Genomic DNA, 26,495 nt, shown 5'->3' with positions numbered 1-26,495 from the left:
TGAAAATTCATATTGTTTAATTATGGCCTCAAACATTTTTCCACCTTTTAATTAATTTGTTTTTTTTAATAAATATGTTTTTTTTTAATGGCTTAGCTAAATGGTATACCATTTAAAGTAATTACATGGTATCTGTTAGTCAAGCACACACACACTTAAATACACACATGAATAGGCTTAAAACTTGTATATAAGTAAAGTAAGTACGTTTTAGTCGGGTGTACTTGATGTTGTAATACACGCTCACAGTTTAATAACAGCTTAAACTGAGGTTACAAATTGATTTCCAAAAAAATATATTTATACAGTTTGAGTATTATATAAATATAGTTAAAATGTTTCACTTTAGATAGACTTACAGCAACCAATATACCCCTCTAAATTTGCGAACGAGCATCAAAGCAACGATAATTTTTTTGTTAGGGGCATTACTTTGCTGCTAATTTGTGTGGGTCGACGTTTAGCATGTCTGAAGCGCAGCGATTGTCTTGAATTTGGGCGGGGTTGAGGTTCAGTTACGTTTCGTAAAAGGGGAGGCAGAGAAACAGCCAGCATGGGCTGTGGCCCGTGTGAACAACAAGTCAATTAACAAATTTGGTTGCCAATGCTGCGTGTCTAATCTAAAATGCTGTAAATCAGTTTCAATGGCTGCTGATTAGCTGGCGATAAGATTCTTATGCTCACAATTTGTCACTTACTCATCAACTCTCTCATTCTCTCCGTCTTTGTCTGTCTCACTTGTTGCAGGTGTGCGTTTAATCCAGTGAGCGAATTCCACGTGGCGGCGGTTCTTCAAGAAAGCCGCCTGGATGCGTTTTTGCTTTGATAGGCTGTGCTTCGCCACCAAGCGACCAGCCAACAATAGCAATAGCAATAGCAATAGCCACCAGCAGCACAGCGGCACAAATGAGCCGTGCAGCAGCAGCAGTCCCACAAATACAAATACAAATGCACCACTCGCAACCACCGCACAGCCAGCCGTCACTGTCTATGCCGAATACCAGAAGCTGCAGCCAGCGATAATCAGCAGAGACGACACCGAGGCCAAGCCACCGGACATCATCTCAGAGAACAGTCGAGAGCAGCCGCCGACACTCCCCCAAACGGCACCACCACCAGCACCGCCACCAGCACCACTCGCAGAGCGTCGTTATCGGCGCCATAGCAGCGCCGAAGATCAGCAGCGCACGAGAGCGATTGCGATTGCGATTCCATTGCCGAGAGCTAATTCGAATACGAATCTGAGAAAAGCGGTCAGCATGCAGCAGGAGCCGAACGCCAACTATCAGTTTCAGCCCGACCTGGGTCTGGTGAACATCGTCAACAATAACAACAACAACATCAGCAGCAACAACGGCAGCAGCAACAACAACTTTGCCCACAACAGCGGTGGCATCGTTACGCTGCCCGCAGCCAACAGCATTGGCTACCTCGGCCTGGAGCATACTGCGGCGGGTCTACGTCTGATACCCGGCCCCGCGCCGCCCTGCCATTCGGACGTGCTAACGCATACGTTGATCTACGGCACGCCACCCTCCGGCACGCCGCAACAGCTGCACACAGATCCGCGCAGTCTGCTGCATCAGCAGGAGCTGCAGTTGCAGCAGAGATATCAGCAATTGCAACAGTTGCAGGCGCAAACGCAGGGCGTTTATACAGCGTCGGGCAGCCCTGTAGTAGGGATTTATCAGCCCAGCAGCCAGCCGGTGGCCATACCCGGCGCCTGCCATTCACCCACCGCCCAACCACAGCAACAATTGCAGCAGCAATTGCAACAGCAGCAACTGCAGCAACAACAACAGCTACAGCAGCAGCAGCAGCAGCAACTACAGCAGCAGCAGCATCCGCAGCCGCCCAACTCTTTGGCGATAGCTCAACAAATGCAGGGCCTGCGTATTTCTGGCTGCACGCCGGGCAGCAGCTCGGCAACGCCCTCGCCGGTGGGCATGGTCGATGCGACGCTCATGATGAGCAATACGTATGTGGCGGCCACGCCTCAGGAGGAGCGCTTCCTTCAAATCATACAGGCCAAGGAGATGAAGATTCAGGAAATGCAGCGTGCGCTTCAATTCAAGGACAACGAAATCGCCGAGCTGCGTTCCCATCTGGATAAGTTCCAGAGTGTCTTTCCCTTCAGTCGCAGCAGCGCCGCTGGCTGTGCAGGCGTTGGATCTGCCTCGCCCGGCGCTGGCAATGGTCCCGGTTCCAGCAGCGGACCAACCACTGCCACAGGCGCCACACGCAAATCGGGGCAAACGTTCCAGCGGCAACGCGCCCAGGGCATCTCGGCAGAGCCACAGAGCGAATCTTCCGTCTTGCTCGATCATATCAGCTTTCCCAAATACGAAAAGGATGAGCGGTAAGTGCAGAATGTGATTTATAATTGAATTATATATATATATATATATATATATATATATATATATATATATATATATATATATCTATATATATGGGCATATACAGTGAATCGTAGTAGTATCTCTTGATTTTTAGATCTCTAATTTAATAATGCTTTTCACATTATTTTAATAAACAAAAATTAATTAATTTATATTTTAAGATTCGCCAGAGTATAGCAAGAAAATATTTGGTTAGCTGCGTTTTGCATGATTAAATAAAATAATATGTGTTCGAAATAAACGATGAAAAAATAAATGCATGAAAATTCCTCATTAAATTACACATACGAAGTCTTAGAATAACTGAATTCGAATGAGAAAGTTGTAGAATGATGCAATATATATAATAATATATATATTATAGTAATTTCACCAAAAGGTAGAGCTCATGGTAAATTTATAAATATTAAATTAAAAAAACTCTTAACTCTTATATCCGTGGAAAACAAAAACAAAAATGTTTTTTGATAAATGTAGAGAAATTTATCAAATCCCAAGATTATATAAATAAATGATGAATGTAGAATAAATGTTCAATATAAGTTGACTATATGGATATTCATATTGAAACAATGCTTTATATGCTTAAATAATATGATAATGTTTTTATTTTGGCTTTCTACCTATCACGGAAATCGTCACAAACTTAAAAACCCAATAGCTTAAATTACAAAGCATAAAAAAGTAGTAGAGAAAAATGTTATAAAATATTTTCTCAGAAATTTCTTATCTGCGATTTCAATGGCAACAAAAAAGTATAGTAATATATTTTATTAGAGCTATTCATAACTGAAAGTTTCTTAATAAATATCTGTGTTGTCTTTTGGAAAAGCCCATTTCCCCGCAGATTTTTCCATTCAACCGGGCAAACATCAAGAATTGTAGAAAATGATATTGAAATTTGGAACACGACAACTGATTACGGCAAGTGAAAGATCAGCGGCTCTACCAGACAGACCTCAGAGTTAGCTCTAGATTAGATTATTATTATGAATGCTTATGAGTACATAAATATATGTGTATATAAATATATACATATGCTTTTCGCTGCTATACATAGAGCTATGCTGATAATGATCATCATTAGCGTCATCGACGGCGATCTTAATCAATAGCAGCAGCGCCTTTCGCAACTGTCCCAAAATGCGTTTATTCAAAATTGTGCTGACAGTTTCAACGGGTTCACAGTCCCCACAGCGCCCACAAATCATGAAAATGGCCTTGGACAGTGTCATAGACTATATATGCCTATGTTTATATAGAGAGTACTATGAAGCCAGTGCCAACTGGGCGCAATTAAATTGCGTCATGAGGCAAAGTTTTTAATTTTCTTTCTCTTTTTTAATGATTTTCTTTTTATAAAATTTTATCGGAAGCAGAAATGAACAAAAAACAGCTCGAAAAATGTATTTCAAGCTAAAATTCATATATAAACTGAAAGCAAAGGTAACACAGAAAAATATGTTCGCTTTACGATGAACATTGTATACCCTACAGTTCTTTTTTCGAGATTTCATTTATTGGTTCTTAGATCGTGTACTAAAGTTCATTAGCTAGTCGTCCGGCCCACGCAAAGCCTATTAAAAACATGTGAAATTGTGTGGGTGAATTTTTTCTATACATTTCACAGATCTTAAAAGATCTGTGTAGAATATCTCTATACAAATCTCTTGAGTTTTATATTTTCACACTTGGCGGTTGTCTGGACGTTAGCCTCTATAGAAGCTTTTACTGGATCTGTTCTGTGTTGTTTTCCTTTTTGTTTTCGCCAATTTGTTTGCTATGGAAACATAAAAACATAAATATTTATTTATTTTTCTTTGTTTTTCTTTTTTTTATATATATATATATATATATATATATTTGAGTTGTTTCCTGGCATCGTTGCCCGCAGCAGTCTCGACGACACGCGCGCCCAATTGGCTGTCAGTGATGGGTTGACTGGCTGCTATTATAAAGCAATTATAATTAGGGTATTAGACAGCGGCAAGTTGTTTAGATCTTGAAGAATTCGATTTCTATTTAGCGCATTTTAAATATATATATTATATATGTAAATGGGATTTATGAGCGCTTAATTAGCACATCGAAATTTTTATAATTTCTTGAAATATAATAACAAAATATTGGGTTGTATTGTAAGATGATGTATGTATATAGATGAATTGCTATATTAGTAACTTGGAAGGTCCAGCGTATGATATTTTATAAGGCGGCGGGTGATGCTGCTTATATCAAGCAGGTTGATGGCAGGGATTGAAAGGTGTGTCTGTCTAGTCGTCGATGTATGTTTTGATTAGCCTAGCTTAGCCATTTTGAGTGGAATAGAAGCGCTCTATTCTTAAATATCTATATAATGTTATAGTTGGAATGGCTGGCAGTGCAACAGATTGAAATCCCATAGGTCATGGGTTTCGTTATGGTTTTGTAGATTGGTAGTTTGACGGACATCTTCGACCTTCGAATCATAGGTGTTTTATAGACTAGCATCAATAAATTATAAGGTAAATCTACACGTTTTAATGCAGCATGCATTCATGTTGCACCTCTGTGTCATATTGGAGTAACTCAGTTGGAAATTTGTTTCATTAAAGCCTTGTCTCAGTTTGGTAACTGATTCTGTTATATATAAAAATTGGTTAAATTCATAAACGTTTTATATGTATATTGGTCTTAGAAAAAGTCGCATAAAGTTGTTTCAGCATAACTTGAACAAACGTAGCTACAATTAGTCTTAAAGCGGATAACTGGATATTGGAATAGACATAGTTTTCTTAGCATAAGATGCTTATTCCTTGTCGCTTTCTTGATAGTCAATAGAAACTTTTCTAAGATTAAACTTCAGTATAAACTTTGATAAATTTAGTAAAGTGTTTAGTTCAAAGTTAAGTAATACCTGCCTCACTCCTTTAATCCTTGGTCACGAGACACTTGCGTCGTATCCTCGTTCTTCATCATTGCAGCGACTATAATTTAGTTGCCAGTCAAGCAAAACTTCTTTCTTTATTCGGATAATCTCTGACTCTAGTCCTCAATTGATTATCTTGACCTTGTTAGGAATATTGAATTCATGTAGCTGCATTCCGATTGTCGACTATTCTAATGCATTTGCATAGTCATATGTATATAGATAGCTATATATGTATACATATGCATATATTTGTCTATCTATCTGTGACAAATCTACATCTGGCATTAAATAATGCTGCAAATTTGTTAGCTGGACGCAATTTATGCGCTTTTCTGGCCAATCGCAATAGCTGCTGACACAATCACTGAAAATCGCAGCAAATTGAAATCCAACTGCGAATGCGTTGTCAACAATTCAGCCTTTTAATGGCCGAAAATTCAATGCGACAGACAAAGGTGGGAGGGAGTGAATAGGAAGGAGCGAACGAGGCAGCGAGGGGTGCAGCAGAAGTTGACCAATTCAATGCAGACTCGTATCTTTGTCTAAAATCTATGCCGCAACGCGTGTGTGCAACAGGACATTTTTTGACACTTGTGTGGCATAAATCAAATGCGCCGCAGGCCCCTAGCGTTGACCATGTTGCACTCGAGTCGAGTCAACTCGCCACAACTTTGCGTTCCCACTACTCCAACTCCAAGTGGTCTTTGGGGCCATTTACACGCCGTTAATGCCGCCTGGTGGCTTTCAGCGGGGCCATCTAATAAATAATGCCAGCAAATTGTGCGAAATTGTGTCGGCATGTCGCATGAGAGAACTTGCTACAGCGCATTGTGAATAAAAAGCCAGTTGAAAGATGGCCCAGAGCAAGGCTTATGTAAATGCGAGAGTCACTTTTAGCCAAGCTACCCTAAGGCAGCTGTATAATAAGCCACAATTAAGCCAACTCAATTTGTGGTATAGTCGGTTATAGGTCAATTTATAGTCATAACTTTTACGTAATAAAAGTTGACTTTATTAACAGTTTTGTTACAATTTATTAACTAGATATGTACGGATGCTTTAAAGATGCTTTAAAGCACTTTCTATTGTTGCTTATTGAATAGCATAAAATATAGTTTTAATACTGAATATGGTTTCATTAAAAAATCTAATATCTCTAATACAAATCAGATAAAATAATAATAAAATAAATAAATTTAAAGTTTTCATTTAAAACGTTCAAAAATGTTTATAAATTTAATCAAGTTTGATACTTAATTATTGAATATTTATTAGCTATTCTCATTCGCTTTTTCTTGTTGTAATAACAACTGGAATTATGCCTACCATCAAAAGAGATCTATTGACTGAATTAGAGCTCCTCATTTATCTAAATATCGCTTAGTTATATATTGCTAAATGCTATTTATATAAATCTCGACTTGATTTCGTATATTTATAGAACGATTAAATATTTTTATGTAATATATTCTATAATTTAGACCTTTTTTACACCCTTTAGGTATGCTATAGAAATTTTTATTTGATATAAGCAAATGGTTTATAAAGGCTTTTAGAGAGAAATTTGAAGTTATATGTTATAAAAGTTCTATTCAGATAGAAACATATCTGAAGACAGAATAAATGGCATAATGCTTGAGAAGCAAAAGGTTATGTAGTACAATGATATGAATGTCCGTTCGAACTATAGACATAAAGGCAGTTTAATAAAGTTTCATAGTCTCATATATGTATATAAATATCTACATATATAATAATATATATTATATTGCATTATGATCGACTTTTGGCATATTCAATTTATTTAAAAAATAACCTCCCTCCCTCTCAACCTCTCTTATATTTCGCTTAATCTTTATTTAACAAACAATTTTAAAGGTGCTAAATGCTATTTAAAAGTTTTCTCGCCTGCAGCTACCCACACACCACTTTTAGCTTACAAAATCCCCTGAGTAATCTTTATTTATCTCTAATTACACACACATATATCAATGAGTGTCATTTATACCTTCTGGTTTCGCGTACAAGTTGTTCGGCTTGTGGTTTATGAGGATTGTTGGACTGCTTTTAGACGTTTGCACACTCAATTTGGTCTGAAAGCAAAAGTCAACTACAAATAATTGAAACGCACCCGCAATACGAAATCTCTAGCTCTCGAGCCAGCGTCTTGGGAGGCTGACTGTGGAAAAAGGTGCAGCTCGGCGACTCGTTGGCGTCTGTTTGCTTTTAGGGGGCGGGGCTTTTGAGCAGCCTTGGCATGCCTGGGCAGACATGAAATCAAATTTACGCACAAATATAGTCATATAAATGGTTATAGCTTCCGATAGACAACTGGAACAGTGCCAGGCTGCCTGACTGCCTAGCTGCCAGCACGCCCCAAAGGTCTAATTGAAGCTATTAATTGTTTGGCTCGCCCGCGGTGGCATGGCACACCATTGCAGCCAATGGGGCGAACGCTTGCACCGTGGGTAACACAAATTGCACACCACATGCATTTTCGCCTGCTGAGCTGCTGTGCGTATGCTAATTTACGCATATCAAATGCAACTCACTCTGCGCCATGATCAACTAGAGCATGCCCTGCATTAGTTGCGATAATTGTATTATAGAATTTCAGATAAGCTTAAGGCGCTGCGATTCGCAGCAGGAATACAAATGAGGTTGAGGTTGCATTTAGAGCACAAGCCTTTGATTTTACTTCAACTATTCCTTTGTCTATCTCCAGAATAAGAGAGCTTCATTTGATATATGAAATATAACGAGATATTTTAATAAATTATTTTCCCTCATTTTTATATGTTCCTGATTAAAACCAAACTAATTTTTAATCTACAAATAAAAAATTGAAAAGTTTCTCTCCGTATTATAATTATTATTAACACTATCATACATCTAGCCTGCTAATAGCAAGTTTGCTATATAAGGATGTATAAATTAATCAATAGGACTCTTCAAGCACCTTAGAGTTAGGGTATTTGAAAAGCGTCTTGGGGCGTCGGAATAGCGCCGCGGGTGTTGCATTAACAGCATCGCTGCCATAGCCATGCACGCTGAGAGTCGAACTTGTTTCGATTGCCCAAAATATACTTTCGGTCGGGTCGTCGAAATCTAATACGCATTTTTCTTTCGTAAAAAAATAAAAAATAAAAAATGGCGCTTGCAGCACGCCAAATTAAATTGGTCGCTTCCGAGTCACCGACTGTGGCAACAGTTAAATCTTACAGACAGCTACGATGATTACACTGCTCGAAAGCTTTTAGTCCGTTCTATAAAGTATAGACATTACCTATGTCTATATATTTTCTTTCTACAAAGTAATTTATATATTTGTAAAACTTTTATATAATTTTTCCTGCGATAAAAAAGTATTTCAGAATTATTCAAGTAGAGCTATAAATAATTTTTTAAAATAATTGAATGCCCATTAAATTAAAGTATGAAAATTGTAACTCAAATATCATACAAAAGGGACAGGAGTAAATACATTGATAGGGATATATACAAGATAGGGATATATAGATAGATTTAGCATATTTACTATATTTAGTCTTCATTTTCTAACAGTGTATGATTGTGGACTCTAACCTGGGCCGTTAGGTGCGCAACTGTCGCTGGTAACGAGTAGCTTGTATGTTTATTAAATTTTTATATTTTAATTGTAAGTGTTGTTTGGGGTGCGTGTGCTTGTGCCAAAAATGTGTGATTACCGGCCAAACAGGCGGCACAGCTTGTTGTCTGTTGTCGAAGTGGCTGGCTGGCTGGCTGGCCAGTATGGCTGTCTAACTCATCATCCACTATCGTGGCCAAATTTTGTGTCTACGCGCATGCGCAGCGTTGCCAGAGTTTACAAATTGGATGACCAACGACGACAAGCGCGTTACGCCCGATTTCAAGACTTGTCTTTAATTAATCGGCCCAAGTCGATTAAGTCTGACTGTCTGGCTGCCTGGTTGGTTGTCAAATATGCTGACAGATAAAGTCATTTGACATTTACAGGCAGCACATGGCACATGGCACATGGCGCATGGCATAGCCACCCTGTCAACTACCTCCGCCTACCTCTTTCATTTTCAAATTTGCTTCAATTTCATATCGTATAAAATTTACTCTTTTATTTTTTTGCGTACAGCAACTTGTTGCATTGGTTGTAAGCCCAACTGGCGAAGCAGATAAAAAACGATTTATATGTGTCAGTCGCGAAATTAATTGGCCTTTTGACTTTGTCAGCGTCGAGTGCGCAGAATAGTTGTTAAGACCACAACTGATCATTTTTGGGACGTAACCGTTTGACAGTTGCGCTACCATATTCGTACTTACCTATACCGTAACTAATTTATGGCCTAGCATTTATCTATATCTACTTTATATCTACTGACAGCTCCCGTGAACTTATCAAAGCGGCCATTTTGGATAACGATTTCATGAAAAACTTGGACTTGGCCCAAATACGTGAAATTGTCGATTGCATGTATCCGGTTAAATATCCAGCCAAGAATCTAATCATCAAGGAGGGAGATGTCGGCAGCATTGTCTATGTTATGGAAGGTGAGTCGACATATATTTTATATTTCATAGCAACTACAAACGATGAATGGGCAAAACAAATAATGATAATGTTTGCATAGGGCAAAGTTCTTTCAAAAGGGCAAAGTTTTTCTAATATAATTATATGTAATCAGTGTTAAGCTAAGTGTTTTTCAAAAGTTTATGTGGAAGAAGGAAGGAAGGTAATTGTAATGCTAGAGGCTATAGTAAATAGACACCTAGATTTTGTTACCACCAAAGTACTACAGATTTAAAGCTAAGAGATCCTGAGCCTTTGCGAAAATATCTGTTTTTTATTTCGTTTTTCAGTGTTTAGAGTATCCTTAAAAGAACTGTCCCAATAAATATTTGCTAGCAGAAAAAGTTCATTATTTGAGCTTGCTCAACGGGTATAGCTTACACTATTCTCTTAATTGTATCTACTTTAGCTGAACTTGTAAAAGATGAGCTTTAGATTGCTACGAAAAAACTTAGAAAAGTAATCGATTAATGCGTTGATTTGAAGTTGTGAGCTTTCTTGTTTTTCTACGGCTGCTTTCTTATAATAAAAGTTGATTCTGCCATTTCTGTCAAACATGGGGAATTTCTATGATAGAATTGAATAGTAAAAATGTTTTACGTTCTCAAACTGCTTCCACTTACTCATTTTTATAATTTCTCAAATCAATCTAGATTGATTTGATAAATATTATAGCACAAACTCGACAGTAAAATGAAATAATTCAAAAAAACATTTTTAAAATTTCAAAACTCGTTAAAAAAATCGTTAAAAACCATTTCGTTATAAAGTCTTGTGAAACATTTTCGTAAAGAGCTATAAACTGTTTTGCAAATGGGTACGTAAATACATTTTTATTTTATATCCTAAGTTGACTAAAATAGCTGACTCACTTAAGTATGCATAGTTCGAACTGAACTGAAATTGGTTCACTTTTCCACACAGCCCATAAGTATGCAATAGAAAATATTCAATTTATGCCAATTGTAGTTGAATTATTTAGTTTTGCAGTGCCTGTATCCATTTCTGTGCCTTACTTGGCATTGGGCTGTCTGGGTTAGACGCCCACGTCTCTGTCTCTGCTGCAGCTCCGTCTGCCGATCGTGCCACTCGTTGTGGCAGATAAGTAGCGCCTACTTTGGCAGCGCCTGCACTCAGCACACGCGCAGCTGGCTCCAGTGCCCTCCCAGAAATGCGCATGCCTTGCAGCACACACACCCACACAGCGTGTCGAGAAGTTCACAAGCTTGGCTTGGCAGCGAAATGTCAGCGATCTGGCAGCTGCTCCTAAATATAGTTTTCAGATTTTCCTTTCCATTTTTTGTATACCCTGTGCTTAGGCTGTGATGTGCCTTGTGAATTTTGAAAAACTTAAATATTTGTAAATGACTTTTATTAAGTTTGATCTATTAGTTATTAAAGCTAAATAAAAACTACGCAGCTTTTAAGCAGCCTTTCAAAAGCTCTTTAAATATAGCTTTAACTTCAACTAAGTCAAACGAAAAGCTGCATGTACTTAATATTACTGAGCATTAGAAGTGTTTTACATATGTAACAAACATACGTTTTTCAAATGAAATATAAAATAGATATATATATATATATATATGTATATATAATATATATATAACTCTTCATTTTTTTAAATATTTTTTTATATTTTTCTAAAATGCTAATTTAATTTCATATGCCACACAATACCTAACTATAGGGTATCCATAAGTCTAGCAATCTCATCGAGAGCATTCTAACATGCTGGCTTTATTTCTCTTTTTTTTTTTTGTTTTTTTTTTTTTTGTTTTGGGTGTGCTTGTTTCTAATTGTTGTTTTAAATATTTGCACGCCAATGTCTGAATTTATTTAGATTCGAGCTTAGGATTGGCTACGACTGTTTGCTGTTCGTGTTAATTTAGTAGTCGAGTTAATTTAAGTCTCGTTTTTAATTGCGTCAGCAACAGAGCTAATTGCATTAGGTACAAATTAAAAAGTCCAAACTAAGTGCCAAAATCAAGGAGAAGAAAGTTAACATTGTGCTTCCTCATAAAAACTGAAACCCAATGATGACTCATTACGAAAATGATAATGATGTTGCTGATGATCATGCAACAGCGTCGACAGTTGCTTCCTTAATCTGTGCAACCTCCGCACTTGAAAGCCGGCAGCCAAAACTCGGGAGCCAAGAGAAAATATATACAGCAGATGTCATGGCAGCTGTTGCTGCTGCAGGCAACAAAGAGAGCGAGAGCATGATCGACGCTCTCTCTGCTGCAGCAGATGTGCAAAAATCGTGAGCGTCGGCCAAGTGAGTGAGTCGCATGCGCTTCATGTGCATGAATGAATGATAATGATAATTGAGTATTCAGAACTGTGACACTTGGGTTAATAATACTGTGATAAGGCGAGTACATTTACGTACACTAAACACATAGATAAGGAATTCATTTAGTGGCATAAATAGAAGCTGATTAAAAGCTTTTCATGTGCCTGACATATAGTAGTAGCAATTGATTTGGAAATATTCCTAAAATGTTTATTTCAAATCTATAAAAAAAAAGAAATAACTGTCAATGACAATCAAAACACATGTTTCTATCCATTATTTGGGTTTCCTTGTTACTTTTTATATATCTGTATATTTACTTAGAATTAAATATCAGACATATTATCAAGTTATGTGGTATATTTGATCTACGAAAGATAAAAATCAATTTAATACATACGATAAACCTTTAGCTTTATGATCAACAATAGGAACACATTTTATAAAACTATTTAAATAAAAAAATAAAAAAGAAGATTGAGTTCTAAGAAATTAATAATTTTAGTAGAATTTTTATGAATTTAGATAGTTGTATCAAATGAATTTGTTTATTTACCTTTTTTTATGACAAATTTCATTATTAATTAGCATATCCATATTACTCATTCTGTATAATAATAATTAATGTGATAACTCACTTCATGTGCACAAAAATAGCTGTTGACCAACAAGCTATCAGTGAGTACAAGTAGCGTATCAGTTAAGTATAGCTGGTTAACGAACCGACCTTGTCTATCAACGCACTTGTTTTCGTTTACATTTTACCTGCATATGCATGTGCGTGAGTTTGCATGTGCATGTGTGTGTGCTTATGTTATTTCCTCTCACATGTTTTTGCAACTCTCGCGACTCTCTCACCCGCGCACTCAAAAAACTATCGTTGCACAGCTGGCGTTGATCTCTCTCGGCATCCCCCAAACCATTCGTGCTCAATCTCAACTTGCGCGCTCTCTTTCTCTCTCTCATGCGCGCTGGCTGCGCGACTCACAGTCGCAATCATTCGTTCAGCAGCCAGCGGAGCAAGTGAACGTGCGAGGCGCATGCGCGCTCGGCCTGCAAAAAAGTATTAAAAAAAAAAACACAAGAACTCGTGTTTCATTCGCGTGTTCGTGCGTGTATCGTGATTCGTGCTGTGTCGTTCAGCTGCAGCTTTTGTGTTTTGTTTTTTTGCATATTGTATGCACGCTTCGTCGCGCGTGGAATATTACAACAACGCAGCCCACTTCGAAGAGGGGCATGAAAAGTAGAAGAAATAATATTAATACTCAAGCACACGCACACACATACATAAAGTGTGTGCGTCTGTGTACTAGTAGGCATAATAGCCACATTCCACCAATTACACAGCCTTTAAAGACGTTTTATTTTAAGTCTTTTTGCGCTATTTTCAACACGACAATTACATAAACACAAACATTTTCTATTAAGTTTGTGGCTCGTTATTCCGTGCGGCCTATTCTAAAAATCAACACCGCCAAGCGAATGAACCAATTTTATTTCCCATGTGGTGTTTACAAAACCAAAAAAGATCGAAACCCGGCTATAAACCAGAAATTATGTAGAAAAGGCAAGCGACAAGCAATGCGGTTTCTACGAATTGCTGTTGGCTTGAAGAATTCTTGAAAAGTAAAAAAAAAAAATAAAAAAAAAAAACAACCGAGAAAAATAAAAACAAAAAGTGAAAGTGAATTTTAAAAATACAAGATCAACTCCTGTTTGTTGCAGTCCGTGGGCGTGCCAAAGTACGCAGATCTGTAAAGCAGTAAGGAGTAAGAGAGAGAGAGAGTGAGAGACATATAACGGAAAGAGAGGTAGAGCATAGGGGGCGCTGAAGTTACAGTACATTTGCTCTTTATATACATACATATACATTTGTGTGTCGATTGAACGAAAAGATCACTTGAAGAATTCCGGTTTTTGTGGTTTTTCACAGTTGTTGCTGCTGTTGTTGTTGTTAGTTTTGTTGCTGTTGCTGCTATTTGTTTCATGTTGCTTGCCCCCTCACATTTGGCGGATTTGTTTTTTGTCGGTCATTGGTCCGAAAAAGAGTAGACAAAATATAAAAAAAAATACTTTTTTGTATATATAAAATACTAAAAATACAGATCCAAGACAAGTCAGGTAAAATAATGGCAAATGGCAAAAGAACCGTAACTTGACGCTGACAAGCAATTAAATTGATATAGTTGCCAAGATAATGTATTCACTCATGGTCTGATACATCAGTTGAGTCGTGCAAGAATGTGAAGCATTAAGAAACTCTGATTTTGCAACACTTTGGCTCTTGATGAGACCTGCAAAGAAATGCGGAAGACGTGGGCAGCATTTCATGTGCCATCCAAAGCAAAAGAAATACCAAAATAAAAAAAGATTTAAGCCAACATTAAATTAGAAATCGTGCGAAAGCCAAAGACAATCAAAGAAACCCAACCCGAGACGGCAAAATGTAAAAGAAATAATTAAATAAAGCTTAGGTGTGACAATATGAAATACTCTTGCGAATGTTGAAAGTAGAGCTACCAGACTCTGAATTTTATATGAATGTCATTGGAAATCAAGAAAATATCGTATTATATATAAAATATTTAAAATTTATTAGAATTTACTTCAATAACTTAAAAAAAAACATTGTTTAATATATGAGAATCATAGCAACAATAGAAAAAGTATTCTGCAGACAAACAGATTTGACAAGATCTATTAAAATATCGATATGTTTCGATATACATTATGCACTATATAAATTCTATTTGTAAATCATATATAAATATATGACAATAAATATTGTAAAGATTATAAGAGAGTAAAAAGATTTGATAAAATCATAATAATATACGATAGGGTATGAAAAGCAGTTAAAAACAAAGAGTCACCAAACGACAAAAGTGTGTTAATGTCGTGCGTTTTGTTACGTTTGGATTCTGCTTTGTGGCCCATTTGACTTCTTCACTGCGCGCGCTCATTGTCTCTCAAGCGATCGTTTAGCTGCCGGGGCATTGCGTTCATTAATCAGATCCGCTAGAGATGGCCAAGGGGAAACTCTCACTTTTCCAGCTGCTCGCAGCCAGAGATAGGTTTCCATGCTAAATGAGCAGCGTTTTTCTGTCGAATGATTGAGTAACTTGCGATCGAGCTTCGAGCTAAAAGCCACAACGATTAGATGATGATCACAGCAATGGGAAAATGAGCACATAATGTGAGTTTAACTTGGGGATAAGGTATCATGAAAATATGATCATAAATATGATCATAAATCTTTCCATTGCCATCAGACATGATCAAAGACAATCGACTGTTTTGAGCATGTTGTGCTCCTAAATTTAATATGTTTCAGGCTCTAAAAAGTTATCTTATCAACGGAAAGTTTTGTGATCTTATTGATCAGACCAGAATTTATTGGCGAAAAGTAGAATTGTTGATATGAATTCATATTTTCAGAGCAATAAAAATCAAATTATATATAGTACAATAATTTCACTTCGATTTGAGAATTTCTGTGGCTGCTATCATAATATATTTCTCAAGGCATTAAATTGCCAAGCATTCAGATTTCTTGAATTGGAAGTGCTTACAATTTCACGATCAAAAATTGCTGTTAACATTTATTGGCTTATATCAGGTATCCGACTGTGAATGTGGTACCGGATCGGATTGGATTATTAAAAATTCAGTCAGCAGGCTAAATAACTTCGATATCAATAATTTGAATTTTTGCACAAGGGAGATATTTAAGTATCGAGAATAGCAATTAAAATGCAACAATGTCGAGAGAGTAGAGTAAAACAGTCAGAGAGTAGAGAAGAAATGGTTCTAGAGATTCTATTATATTGCATGGGCAAAAAAGTTTTTGAATTGATGTTCAATTGCAACTAATAAATCTAACGAGAATTCAAGTGATATTTTATTAGCAATATTTTTAAGGAATTGAAAACAATTTACACTTTATATAATATACACAAATTGTGATGGATAGGTCAAATCTTTATAAAGAAAAGATTATTCAAACTGATCTTACGTTTGTTGATATTCTTGCAGTTAAATTTTGCATAATAGACACATAAATCTCTTAAATATTAATTGTATATATAAAAGTTGAAGCTATTGAAAATACTCTTAAGAAATGCTCAAAATTATATCAGATAACATAAAACGTTTGTTTTATTTATGCAGTCACAACAAATACCAGTTTCAGATTATTTCTATTCATTGTTAAAATTGCCAAAAAAAAGTACAAAATACAATATAAATGCTGTCGCTAATGAGCTCACAGTGGATCTGGTTTGACTACAATCTAATGTATATATATATATATATGTATATATAATAAAACAGCAAGATCTTTAAGACGATCGCAGACTACCTAAAAATGTCAATCAGTTTCTACTTTCTTTATTAGCCTAGGCAAACAAAAGATGTTATAAATATTTATTATTATAATTTGCAAGCCAAAGAAGAAGAAGAAAAACTGAAAATAAAATGCGGTCAGGCTAAAAAAAGGTGACTAAGCCAATGGAATTTTTAATGCAGTTGTTGCCAGGGCGAGGAAGCGGGAAAGCAAATAATAAAAAGGTTGTTTATGGTTTTTTTTCGTAGTTTTTTTCTTATGGTCTTGCATGTAATTGCGTAGTGTCAGGTAAAGCGAAGAAATCAAGTGAACATAAAATTATGGAGCTTTTGCCCTTGGCACATAATCAAGCAACAACTGCCTGTGTGACTAACTTCGGTTTAATTGAGGCTGGTCTGGGCGCTGGTTCAGAAGCGACCGTTACGTTTATAAATAGCCGCAGCTAAAAGCCAAATGTTAAGCCGCGAAAACTTGAAACGGGCTTTAGCAAATTCTTGCGATTGTATTCAAATCAGCGGACAATGTGAGAGATAGACAGAGAGAGAGGTAGAGACAGGCTAGCTTAGCCAACTTGTTGACCTTGCACAGCCGTTTCATTAAAGCCATTGCAAAATCTTTTTGGCCAGCTGCATATGCTCTTTGCTTCTTTCTGTTTTCTGTTTCTTTTTCAAGTTGTTCAACACTGCGTGACGGATTTCCGCATTGAAACAGCAGCAGACAGAGACAGAGCGAGCGAAAGAGCGAGAGAGAGAGAGAGACAAGCTCTTTGAACTGTGGCCCCTTTTGGCGGCGCCTTTCAATTTACAAAACTTGTTGTACACAGCGCACATTTACATTAACATTTCCATTTTCAATTTCAATTTCAATTTTATTCCAAGCTGCCTTCCAGAGTCCATTATCGATGCTTGCTGCTTTCTTATCAGCTCGAGAGCTGCGGCACGAGGTTGTCTCTCTGACACGTCCTGATAAGCTATATAGTTATTTTCATTTCCATTCATTCGACAAATTTATTTTTGGTCGTGTTACGCAAATACTCGTACTTCACAGCAAACAAACTAACAAGTAAAATGATTGTAGGCGGCGCAACTGACTGCATAATACTCGTTCATGGTTCAAAAACAGCGAAATTTATTACAAAATATTTTCCGCTTCAATGGCTGGAGCATATAATTAATAAGTCTATCACTAGAGGAGGCTAACAGTGTTGCGAGTTGACAGGGCGAGTTGAGGAAAAGAAGGGAACAGAATTTAGTTCATCAAAATAGTAGTGGCTACTGACAAAATGGAAAATGCAATATACTCACTGCACTTTCTGAACGTGTATTAAAACTACACAACTTGAAATACGCTTGTTGTTTTGTTTACCGATTGATGATGTGAATGCATTGAAGGCAAACAATGATCGTCAACTGGCCATGTTTTTAGTCATAATTTGACTTATTTTTCTTTTTCCCCCCTTTTTTTGGCTTGGCTGAAAGCAATCACGTAATTGCCTGGGTTACTCCCAGACATCAGGTGTGTTGATCAACGTTTCGCTTTTTTAGCTTAAATGGTAATGTGACATTTTTGGAGCACCTTGAAAGTAAATATACGCATGAAGTTCACTTTATATTGTCTGCGAATTGCAAAAAGTTTGATCAGTTAGTCAAACACTCGATATATATATAAATGGAGTTTTTGTTATATTGTTGGAATTCGCTTTAAAGAGTTTTCAAGAGCTCCTTGAGCCTTGCTTCATTGATGATCTTGAGTGTGTTTTGGTAGGCTTGGGCCATGCTGATCAACTATTAAAAAAACTTTAATGAATTTTATTTATTTTTATACCTTTTTCTCATTATATTTTGTTTAGTTATTTATGTTTAATTACTTTTGATATGACTGGGATTAGCTTTGGGTTTATTACTAATTTTAAAAGTTTTCAATAGACTTCTCGTAGCTTATCTTATTCTTAATAAAATTTGATTAACGTAGCTCGTATTACTTTTTAAGTTTTTCCCAACTAAATACAGGGAAATTCAAGAAACATATTTTTAAAAGCCGCTCATTTATTTTTATTTTGATGTTTATTAGTGTTAGCAATAAATTCTGTTTACCTGATAATGATCTTGCGGGGAATTACTATTTTGAATTTCTCTCCTGCTTTTCTTTTAAGCTGCTGATCATAGAATATTTTATAGATCTATATAATTATTTGAATTACGTCGATCGTTTTGCATTTTTAATGCTAAATAAATCTATTCAATTTGTATCTCATTTAGATCTTCTAGTATAAAAATGTTTAATTATTCTCATAGAGAAACGGATTTTGTTTGTTAAACATATTAAAATGAGTTTCTAAACCTGATCTCAAAGTTCTTTTGTTTACCTAACTCTATTCCTTGGTACACCTGGCTAATAAGTATACATAGTTAGATCATCAATCAAAGAGCTCGTAGATGCTTGACTACCAAGTATAGAGGTATAAAACTGAAAAATAAATGTTCCTTTGCATATTTCACAATTTTCTTGAATTGCTGTTCTAAAATAGCGAAAACTATTGCATTTACTCAATTTCTTCAGTTTTGTGGAGCACTGAATGCTTCCATATTTAACGTTCCGTTCTACTTCTCAAAAAGGTGTTTAGCTGTTTCAATTATAACTTAACTTGCTTATTGTGCTGTAAAAAATTATTCCTAAACAACTTTTGTTGCAGTTTGTTGCATTTAAATATTTTGCATACATGAACAGATCGTTTATTGCTTGTGAATATTTAATTATGATTGTGATAAAGTTGTTAAGCGAAGTGCACATTTAACTCTTTAAAATATTACACTTGTAAAGTTTTTGCTGATCATACGACAGCTGATAAGTTAGTGAGCCATAAGTCTAAATGTCTACAACTTCTGTTAAGCTAATCACTTAACTCTCTTAATCTCCCTATCCAATTTTCTAGCTATCTTACGATTCACACATTACTGACGATCAAGATCAACTACACGATCATCTATTTGCTGAGGGCTCATGCTTGAGTTGAAATGCAAAGATTTGCTTTTCTGACTTGAAGTTTGTTTAGTGTATTGATGATCATCGATGATTAATTTCCGACGAATGCGGTTTCTGGGTTAATTATGTGAATACATTGACAGATCCAAGTTATTATATTCATATTTCATGTACGCTGACTACACGCGCTCCATTTGGGCGCTCAGTTCGGTCAGCCATATAATTAACTGGAACACCTTAGCGTACCTTTTCATTGTTTACCTATCGCCAGCCTTGTCATATATATATTTTGCACGCCCTAGCCATAGTCATATATATATATATGTGTATATATTCATTCATGATCAGTTTATGGTATTTTTGTTCACGTTTTGAGGGCAATTCCCAATGCATTAACTGCGTGCATTCGTCGCAAAGTGGCAAAATCGCGACTCATTCATTCACACGCTTATTCAAATTGCAACAAAATAATTAACACTTAAGTCTAATTGTTATTAACTTTATAGACTTGTGTGTACACATGCTAAACATACATAGAGAGCGAGAGAGAGACAAAAGGCAAACGATGAGGTCTGCAAATATTGGCCCAAGTGTACAGACGCGTTGGGCTTGGATTTTGTTTCGAGTTGGGGTTTGATTTTCGTAGTTGCTCTGGCTGCGAGGCATTTTTGCTGTTGTCTTTTGTTTAATATGTACGTGAGGCAAGCTTCGAAAGTTTTACAACATGTGCAACAAATCGCTGTGGTAATATTAATAATAGAAAACTAAATACAATTCGGCGTCTGTCCCCAGTTGTTGTTGTCGTTGTTGTTTTTTGTTTACCGTCCACTGACTCGTCAAAATTCCAAGCGCGAATTTCATGGCGCGGTTATGCAAAATACAGCAAACAACAGTAACAACAACAGCAAAAATAAACAACAACAGCAACAAAAATAAAGCCAAGTCGTGTCTTTTAACTAACAAAACAAATCACGTCAAAATCGTCAGCACCGTCATCGCCAGGCCAGTGAAATCTTTAGGCCGAAAGAAATCCAGCTAAAAGCAATAACAGATAAGAAAAAAAAAACAGAAAATAAAGGAAAAACCAGAAAATTGCTCAAGCAACATGAAAATCACACATTATCCGGGCAAAGCCGTCGATGCCAGCCTCTCGCTGGACAACAACAGTGCAATGGGCGCCCTCTACGAGGCCAACTGGTTGCAGGCGCATCATCAGCATCATCGAGCACCCACGCAGTCAACACTAAGTCGGCAGCCGAGCAATGCCGGTTCGAGTAGTTTCCTACTCGATGGCATCTCGGCTCTCAGCAAATATCAAATGACGCTGGAGAACATACGGCAGCTGGAGCAGCAGGCGCAGGACAAACGCATTGTGAGTGCCATCAAGGAGCTGAATGGCTATAGGCCTTCGGCGCTGCAGCATCATCAGCAGCAGCAGCTGCACAATGGCTGGGTGGCTGAGGAAGAGGAGCAGCTCGAGGAGCCGTTGGAAGACAAAGCCAAAACTGACAATGCTTCGACACCAGCCGCCGCCAGCGTCAATCACTATGTACTTGATCCTACGGAACGTCAGCGCCTGCCACGGCCGCGTCAGCAGGTGTCCGTGAAGCCGCCATCGCTGCGTCGCAGCCAAACGATGCTGCAGCATCAACCGCCCAGTTATGTGACGCTGCGTGCGCCCAAATCGAAACCCGCCCAACACAACAGCAGCAACAGCTCCTCCGCCTACTCCACATTCTCCTCCGCTGCCGAGGACCGGCAGCCGGAGCGTGTCATCTGCCAGCAGCCGTTGCGTCTGCTGCAGCCACCCACAGAGCCGCCCCCAGCTCCGCCAGCTGGCAGCAAAGCACGCGCCTTTAAACCGCTCAGTAGGTCACAGACGAGCGTCCAACGCTATGCCACCATACGCATGCCCAATCATTCCGCCTCCTTCTGTCGGGCCACGGCGCGGGCAGCGGAAACGCCAGATGTACGACGTCACAGCTTGGAGCAGGCGCTGCAGGGCCTGCAACTAGAAGAGGTGGCGCAGGATGCTGTCGAGCAGGTTGTGATCAGACAGCCCGGGAAACAGTCGCGTCACATCTCACCTGTGGCCAGCAGCAATGGCAGCTCAAAGGATCTCAATGGCGAGGGCTTTTGCATACCGCGGCCACGCCTCATTGTGCCCGTGCACACATACGCGCGACGACGTCGCACCGGGAATCTCAAGGAGCAGTCAACGAATGCTCAGGATGAGGACGTTGCCAGTGGTAAGAAGTGCTGACAGAGGTTATGGAGTATATAATGATTACAAAAAATTTAGATCAAATTCAGACTAATCCAGTTTATATCTAAGAAAGTTTAAACAAAATCTTCATACAAGTTTTTGGTCTTAGGATTCATTGAGGTAACTGAAACCAACTCAAGAATAACAAAAATATATAGAAAATATAGAAAGCTATGTATTTGAATCAATTGACTTTGAAAGCCCTTAATTAAGAGAGCAAAGTTGATAAAATACAAATAAATTCTGTGGTTTTGCCTCTTGCCTCTTGGTTTGTGACTTCTTCTTCAGAGTTCAGAGTGTGGCATGAAGCTTAATTGAGAGTTATTTAAAGAGCAGATCGAGGCCTGCCTTTAATTTCGATGACTAAGGCATTTGTTTGCTTTTATAGTTCTTTTTGTTTTGTTCTGCTTTCCCATATTTCTCCATGTTTACTGAATGTGGTCTCCCATTACAGTTCTTGTTTAATCAATCAAACGCATTTTATTGCGCTCTGCTCGTTTCAGATGGACGCGTGGAGGTGTCACGCGAGGGCAAATATCTGTCGACACTATCCGGCGCCAAGGTGCTGGGCGAATTGGCCATTTTGTACAATTGCCAGAGGACGGCGACGATTACAGCGATCAGCGAATGCAATCTGTGGGCGATCGAACGCCAATGCTTCCAGACAATCATGATGCGAACGGGCCTCATCCGTCAGGCGGAATACACGGATTTCCTCAAGAGGTATGTAGACTGGATTTTGAGATAAAGTCTTTGCTTTCATTATTTCCCCGAGCCACAAAAATGTTGAACAGGCTGCAAAATGCAATTAATGTGCATTTGCACTTAATTATATCAATTCCGCCAAGTTGTGGTTGTTTCTTCTTTTTTTTTATACGTTGCAAAAAGTAATATATAAAACGCTTGGCTTAAGGATTTTTTTCGTGTTTGGCTATTTTTTGTGCAACTTTCTCTTCATCAAATGGGCAAACAGCATCAGACGACTTTGCTGTCGTCGTCATGGTCATGGGCGTCTCATATACGTCTATTACGATGACGTGCAACGCTCAAAATGGAAAGACGACGAGACGAGACAGATAGCCAGACAGCCAAAGACTTCGATCGCTCGGTTAACGAACGCATAGAAATGTTTTCTTTTCTTTCCATCAGATGCACAAGTTGGCAACCAGTTTAAGGCCACAGCGCTGGCGCCGAGAGTGACCAACAAATTAATCGCATTTAATTGGTCGTGTGCAGGGTAGTCAAGCGCCTTCAAAAACTTTTGATGACTGGAGCTCCCCCACTCCTGGCACCTTTATAATATGATTATCGTTCAAAGAGCTTCGCCCCTTCGACATTTCAAGCATGAAATTGCGCAAAAATTGCATTACACCACATGAAAATGAAAGTGCAGTTAAGGGGACGAACGAGCCAACTGCGGTTGAGCTGAAGATGTAGATTAGGCTGATGAGTAACGTTATGAAAGTCACAACTTAACAGTTTGGCAGAAGGTGTGTTGGAAAAGGGGGAAGGAAGGGGTCTAGGGAAATGATAGCTTTATAAGAGTTGGACTCTTTTTGTCTATCCGGCCAATTGAACCGAAATAGTTTCTACTACCATTTGGCAGCAGTTGACATAATAAATTAAAGATGGAGCATAAAGATTTCTGGTCGAAGAAGATCTCTGTTGGCCTCTAAGCAATCTAAGATATTTGTATAGAGAATACTTTTCCAAGTGCACTTCTCTCAAATATGACTGGAGTACGTTGATTTCCTTTTAAGCCAGCAAGTATGATTGAGAAATCTTGCTCACGTCAACTGCTTTCATTATCCAGTATCAGTTGTTCGTTAAAGTCTTTAAGCCTCACAATCTAGTTAAACAGGAAAAGCTGACAAAATTATTCTAATCGTAGCTAAACTCTATCTGTGAGTTACTCTCGAATTAAGCTTTTCACTAATGCTGCTTACAAATGAAAATGTTTTTAATGCAATTTGAACTTGATACCATCCTGCAGTGTGCCCATTTTCAAGGACTTGGCGGAGGATACTCTAATCAAAATCTCCGATGTACTTGAGGAGACGCACTATCAACGAGGTGATTATATTGTGCGCCAGGGAGCACGCGGCGACACCTTCTTCATCATTTCAAAGGGCAAGGTGCGAGTGACAATCAAGCAACAGGATACCCAAGAGGAGAAGTTCATACGCATGTTGGGCAAAGGCGATTTCTTTGGCGAGAAGGCGTTGCAAGGGTAAGTAGAGCAGTTGCTTGGCATTAACTTTTAACTAACAAAGTCTTTCTTCTCAGTGATGATCTGCGCACAGCCAACATAATTTGCGAGTCTCCCGAGGGTGTCAGCTGCCTGGTCATTGATCGTGAGACATTCAATCAGCTAATATCAAGTCTGGATGAGATCAAGCATCGCTATGACGATGAGGGTGCCATGGAACGCAGAAAGTAAGTCTTGGCCGAGAATCTAAATCTTGATCTATTCAATTTACATCTATGCTTGAAACCTTATCAGGATCAACGAGGAGTTCCGCGACATTAATCTAACAGATCTGCGCGTGATTGCTACATTGGGTGTGGGTGGATTTGGACGCGTGGAACTGGTGCAAACGAATGGCGACAGTTCGCGTTCGTTTGCCCTCAAACAGATGAAGAAGTCGCAGATTGTTGAGACGCGTCAACAGCAGCACATCATGTCCGAGAAGGAAATAATGGGCGAGGCCAATTGCCAGTTCATTGTGAAACTGTTCAAGACCTTCAAAGACAAGAAGTATCTGTATATGCTGATGGAGAGCTGCCTGGGTGGCGAACTCTGGACGATATTGCGTGATAAGGGCAACTTCGATGATGCCACCACTAGATTCTATACAGCTTGCGTTGTGGAGGCGTTTGACTATTTGCACTCGCGCAACATTATCTACAGGGATTTGAAGCCAGAGAATTTGTTGCTGGATGAAAAGGGATATGTAAAGCTGGTGGACTTTGGCTTTGCCAAGAAGCTGCAAACGGGCCGCAAAACTTGGACTTTCTGTGGTACGCCCGAATATGTGGCTCCCGAAGTGATACTGAATCGAGGCCATGACATTAGCGCCGATTATTGGTCACTTGGCGTGCTGATGTTTGAGCTGCTCACAGGTAAGTAGAGGCAGCCAAGCCAAGATATGTGGGTATTAAGTTTTACTTATGCTTGACTTTTTACAGGAACTCCACCTTTTACGGGCTCGGATCCTATGCGCACATATAACATTATACTTAAGGGCATTGATGCCATCGAATTTCCGCGTAACATCACGCGCAATGCCAGCAATTTGATCAAGAAACTGTGCCGCGATAATCCCGCCGAGCGTTTGGGCTATCAACGCGGCGGCATTAGCGAAATACAGAAGCACAAGTGAGTATAACTTTCGGAAATATCAAACAGAAATATAATGAACACTTGTTGTTTAGATGGTTCGATGGCTTCTATTGGTGGGGTCTACAGAATCGGTCTTTGGAGCCACCAATAAAGCCCAGCGTGAAGAACGTTGTGGACACAGCCAATTTCGATGACTATCCACCTGATCCGGAGGGACCGCCACCAGATGATGTTAGCGGCTGGGACAAGGATTTCTAATGTAGAAGACGTACGGAATGTTTTTTTTTGACGCTGCTCTCTAGCGGACTGTGTCGCGCATCTGCTGCATCTTGAAAAAGGGATATTGAAAATCGATCGGTTGGATCTTAACTAGTGCGCCATTTGTGTGCCAAAGCAATAGTCAGGATCAGGCTTCAACATTGAAAGCTGATCCCCCAAGTAGCAGTCGCAACGCCTAGGGTCCTCATACCAATAATCGTCGTACCCATATCATAACCAAGAATAAAGAAAAGAATATGCATCTGCAAACACCCATCTACAAGCAGCTCAAGGATGCAGCTCATTGTCTCAGATTGATCTGATTATCATAACATTGTGCAACACTATGAATTTATTAACGAGTTTATAAACTATTATTATTGTGTAAAGATTGAGAAATCTATATCTTCTAGTTCATTGGATATCGATAGAAATTGTAAGTAGGTTCCTGTATCCTGGCATTGCTCTGTTTCAGCCATGTGCATTGTGTAAATTGTTTTCCCCTCTCTTATCTATATACAAATTACAAAGATCATTGTTAATTGTACCAAGTGCACACACACCCACACATACAAATCGGATTGCCTTATAGCCTGTAAGCTGATTCTTATGCAATTATATGATCAAGACTTTCATGCCCATAACATGTAACTTTTCCACTTGTCTAATTATCTATCTATCATTTTAATGCCTCTAAGCAATTGTTGATCTATATGCTAATAATTCTTCATTCATTAGCCTAAGACTTTGTCATTTTTTATAATCAATGATATCTATATAAATATGTCATATAGTATGATGTTAACTGTCGATTTTCATATGGATATTGAGGGTGTATATTGAGTTGAATTGATTGAACTATGTTTTAAGATGTGTATAAGACAATAACATTTAATCAAATAGGGATATCTTTATAATAGATCACATGGTTGAATGTTTATCATTATTGAACTTTTCAGTTACAGGCATGACTAAGTGAGGCAGATAAGAGCTCAATAACTAATAGCTGTCTATCAGTTAAAAATAAGCTCTTGTATTAAAGTTTGTCAAAATATCTGTCCAAATATTGTACGTTCGAGTTGCCATGTTCTATATACATGCATGCCTGTATTTCTGCATTTCAAA

The 26,495-nt window shown here is 38.2% G+C and overlaps 1 protein-coding gene across 6 annotated transcripts in view; it reads left to right on the top strand.

Moving 5' to 3' along the window:
* LOC111601364 (cGMP-dependent protein kinase, isozyme 2 forms cD5/T2) overlaps positions 1-26,101 on the top strand; it is a 43,445-nt gene extending 17,344 nt beyond the window's left edge. For 3 of the 6 annotated variants that reach the window (XM_030224461.1, XM_030224460.1, XM_023317924.2), the window contains 8 exons: positions 748-2,359; positions 9,692-9,858; positions 22,273-22,492; positions 23,763-23,999; positions 24,056-24,205; positions 24,273-24,892; positions 24,959-25,148; positions 25,205-26,099. In XM_030224461.1, coding sequence (XP_030080321.1) covers positions 810-2,359; positions 9,692-9,858; positions 22,273-22,492; positions 23,763-23,999; positions 24,056-24,205; positions 24,273-24,892; positions 24,959-25,148; positions 25,205-25,370 — 3,300 coding nt within the window. In that variant the 5' untranslated portion in view covers positions 748-809 and the 3' untranslated portion in view covers positions 25,371-26,099. Of the gene's footprint in view, positions 1-747; positions 2,360-9,691; positions 9,859-10,602; positions 10,695-13,183; positions 13,939-20,490; positions 21,753-22,272; positions 22,493-23,762; positions 24,000-24,055; positions 24,206-24,272; positions 24,893-24,958; positions 25,149-25,204 lie in introns of those variants that run through there. The other 3 variants (XM_023317916.2, XM_023317910.2, XM_023317933.2) reach the window with 3 other exon arrangements.
* Positions 26,102-26,495: the final 394 nt, after the last annotated feature.

This window comes from Drosophila hydei, unplaced genomic scaffold, assembly GCF_003285905.1.
Source record: "Drosophila hydei strain 15085-1641.00,03,60 unplaced genomic scaffold, DhydRS2 tig00008114-arrow-pilon, whole genome shotgun sequence".
In the NCBI taxonomy this organism is placed as follows: Eukaryota; Metazoa; Arthropoda; class Insecta; order Diptera; family Drosophilidae; genus Drosophila; species Drosophila hydei.
The sequence above is the reverse complement of the archived record's forward strand: the minus strand, read 5'-3'. Positions and strand labels throughout refer to the sequence as shown.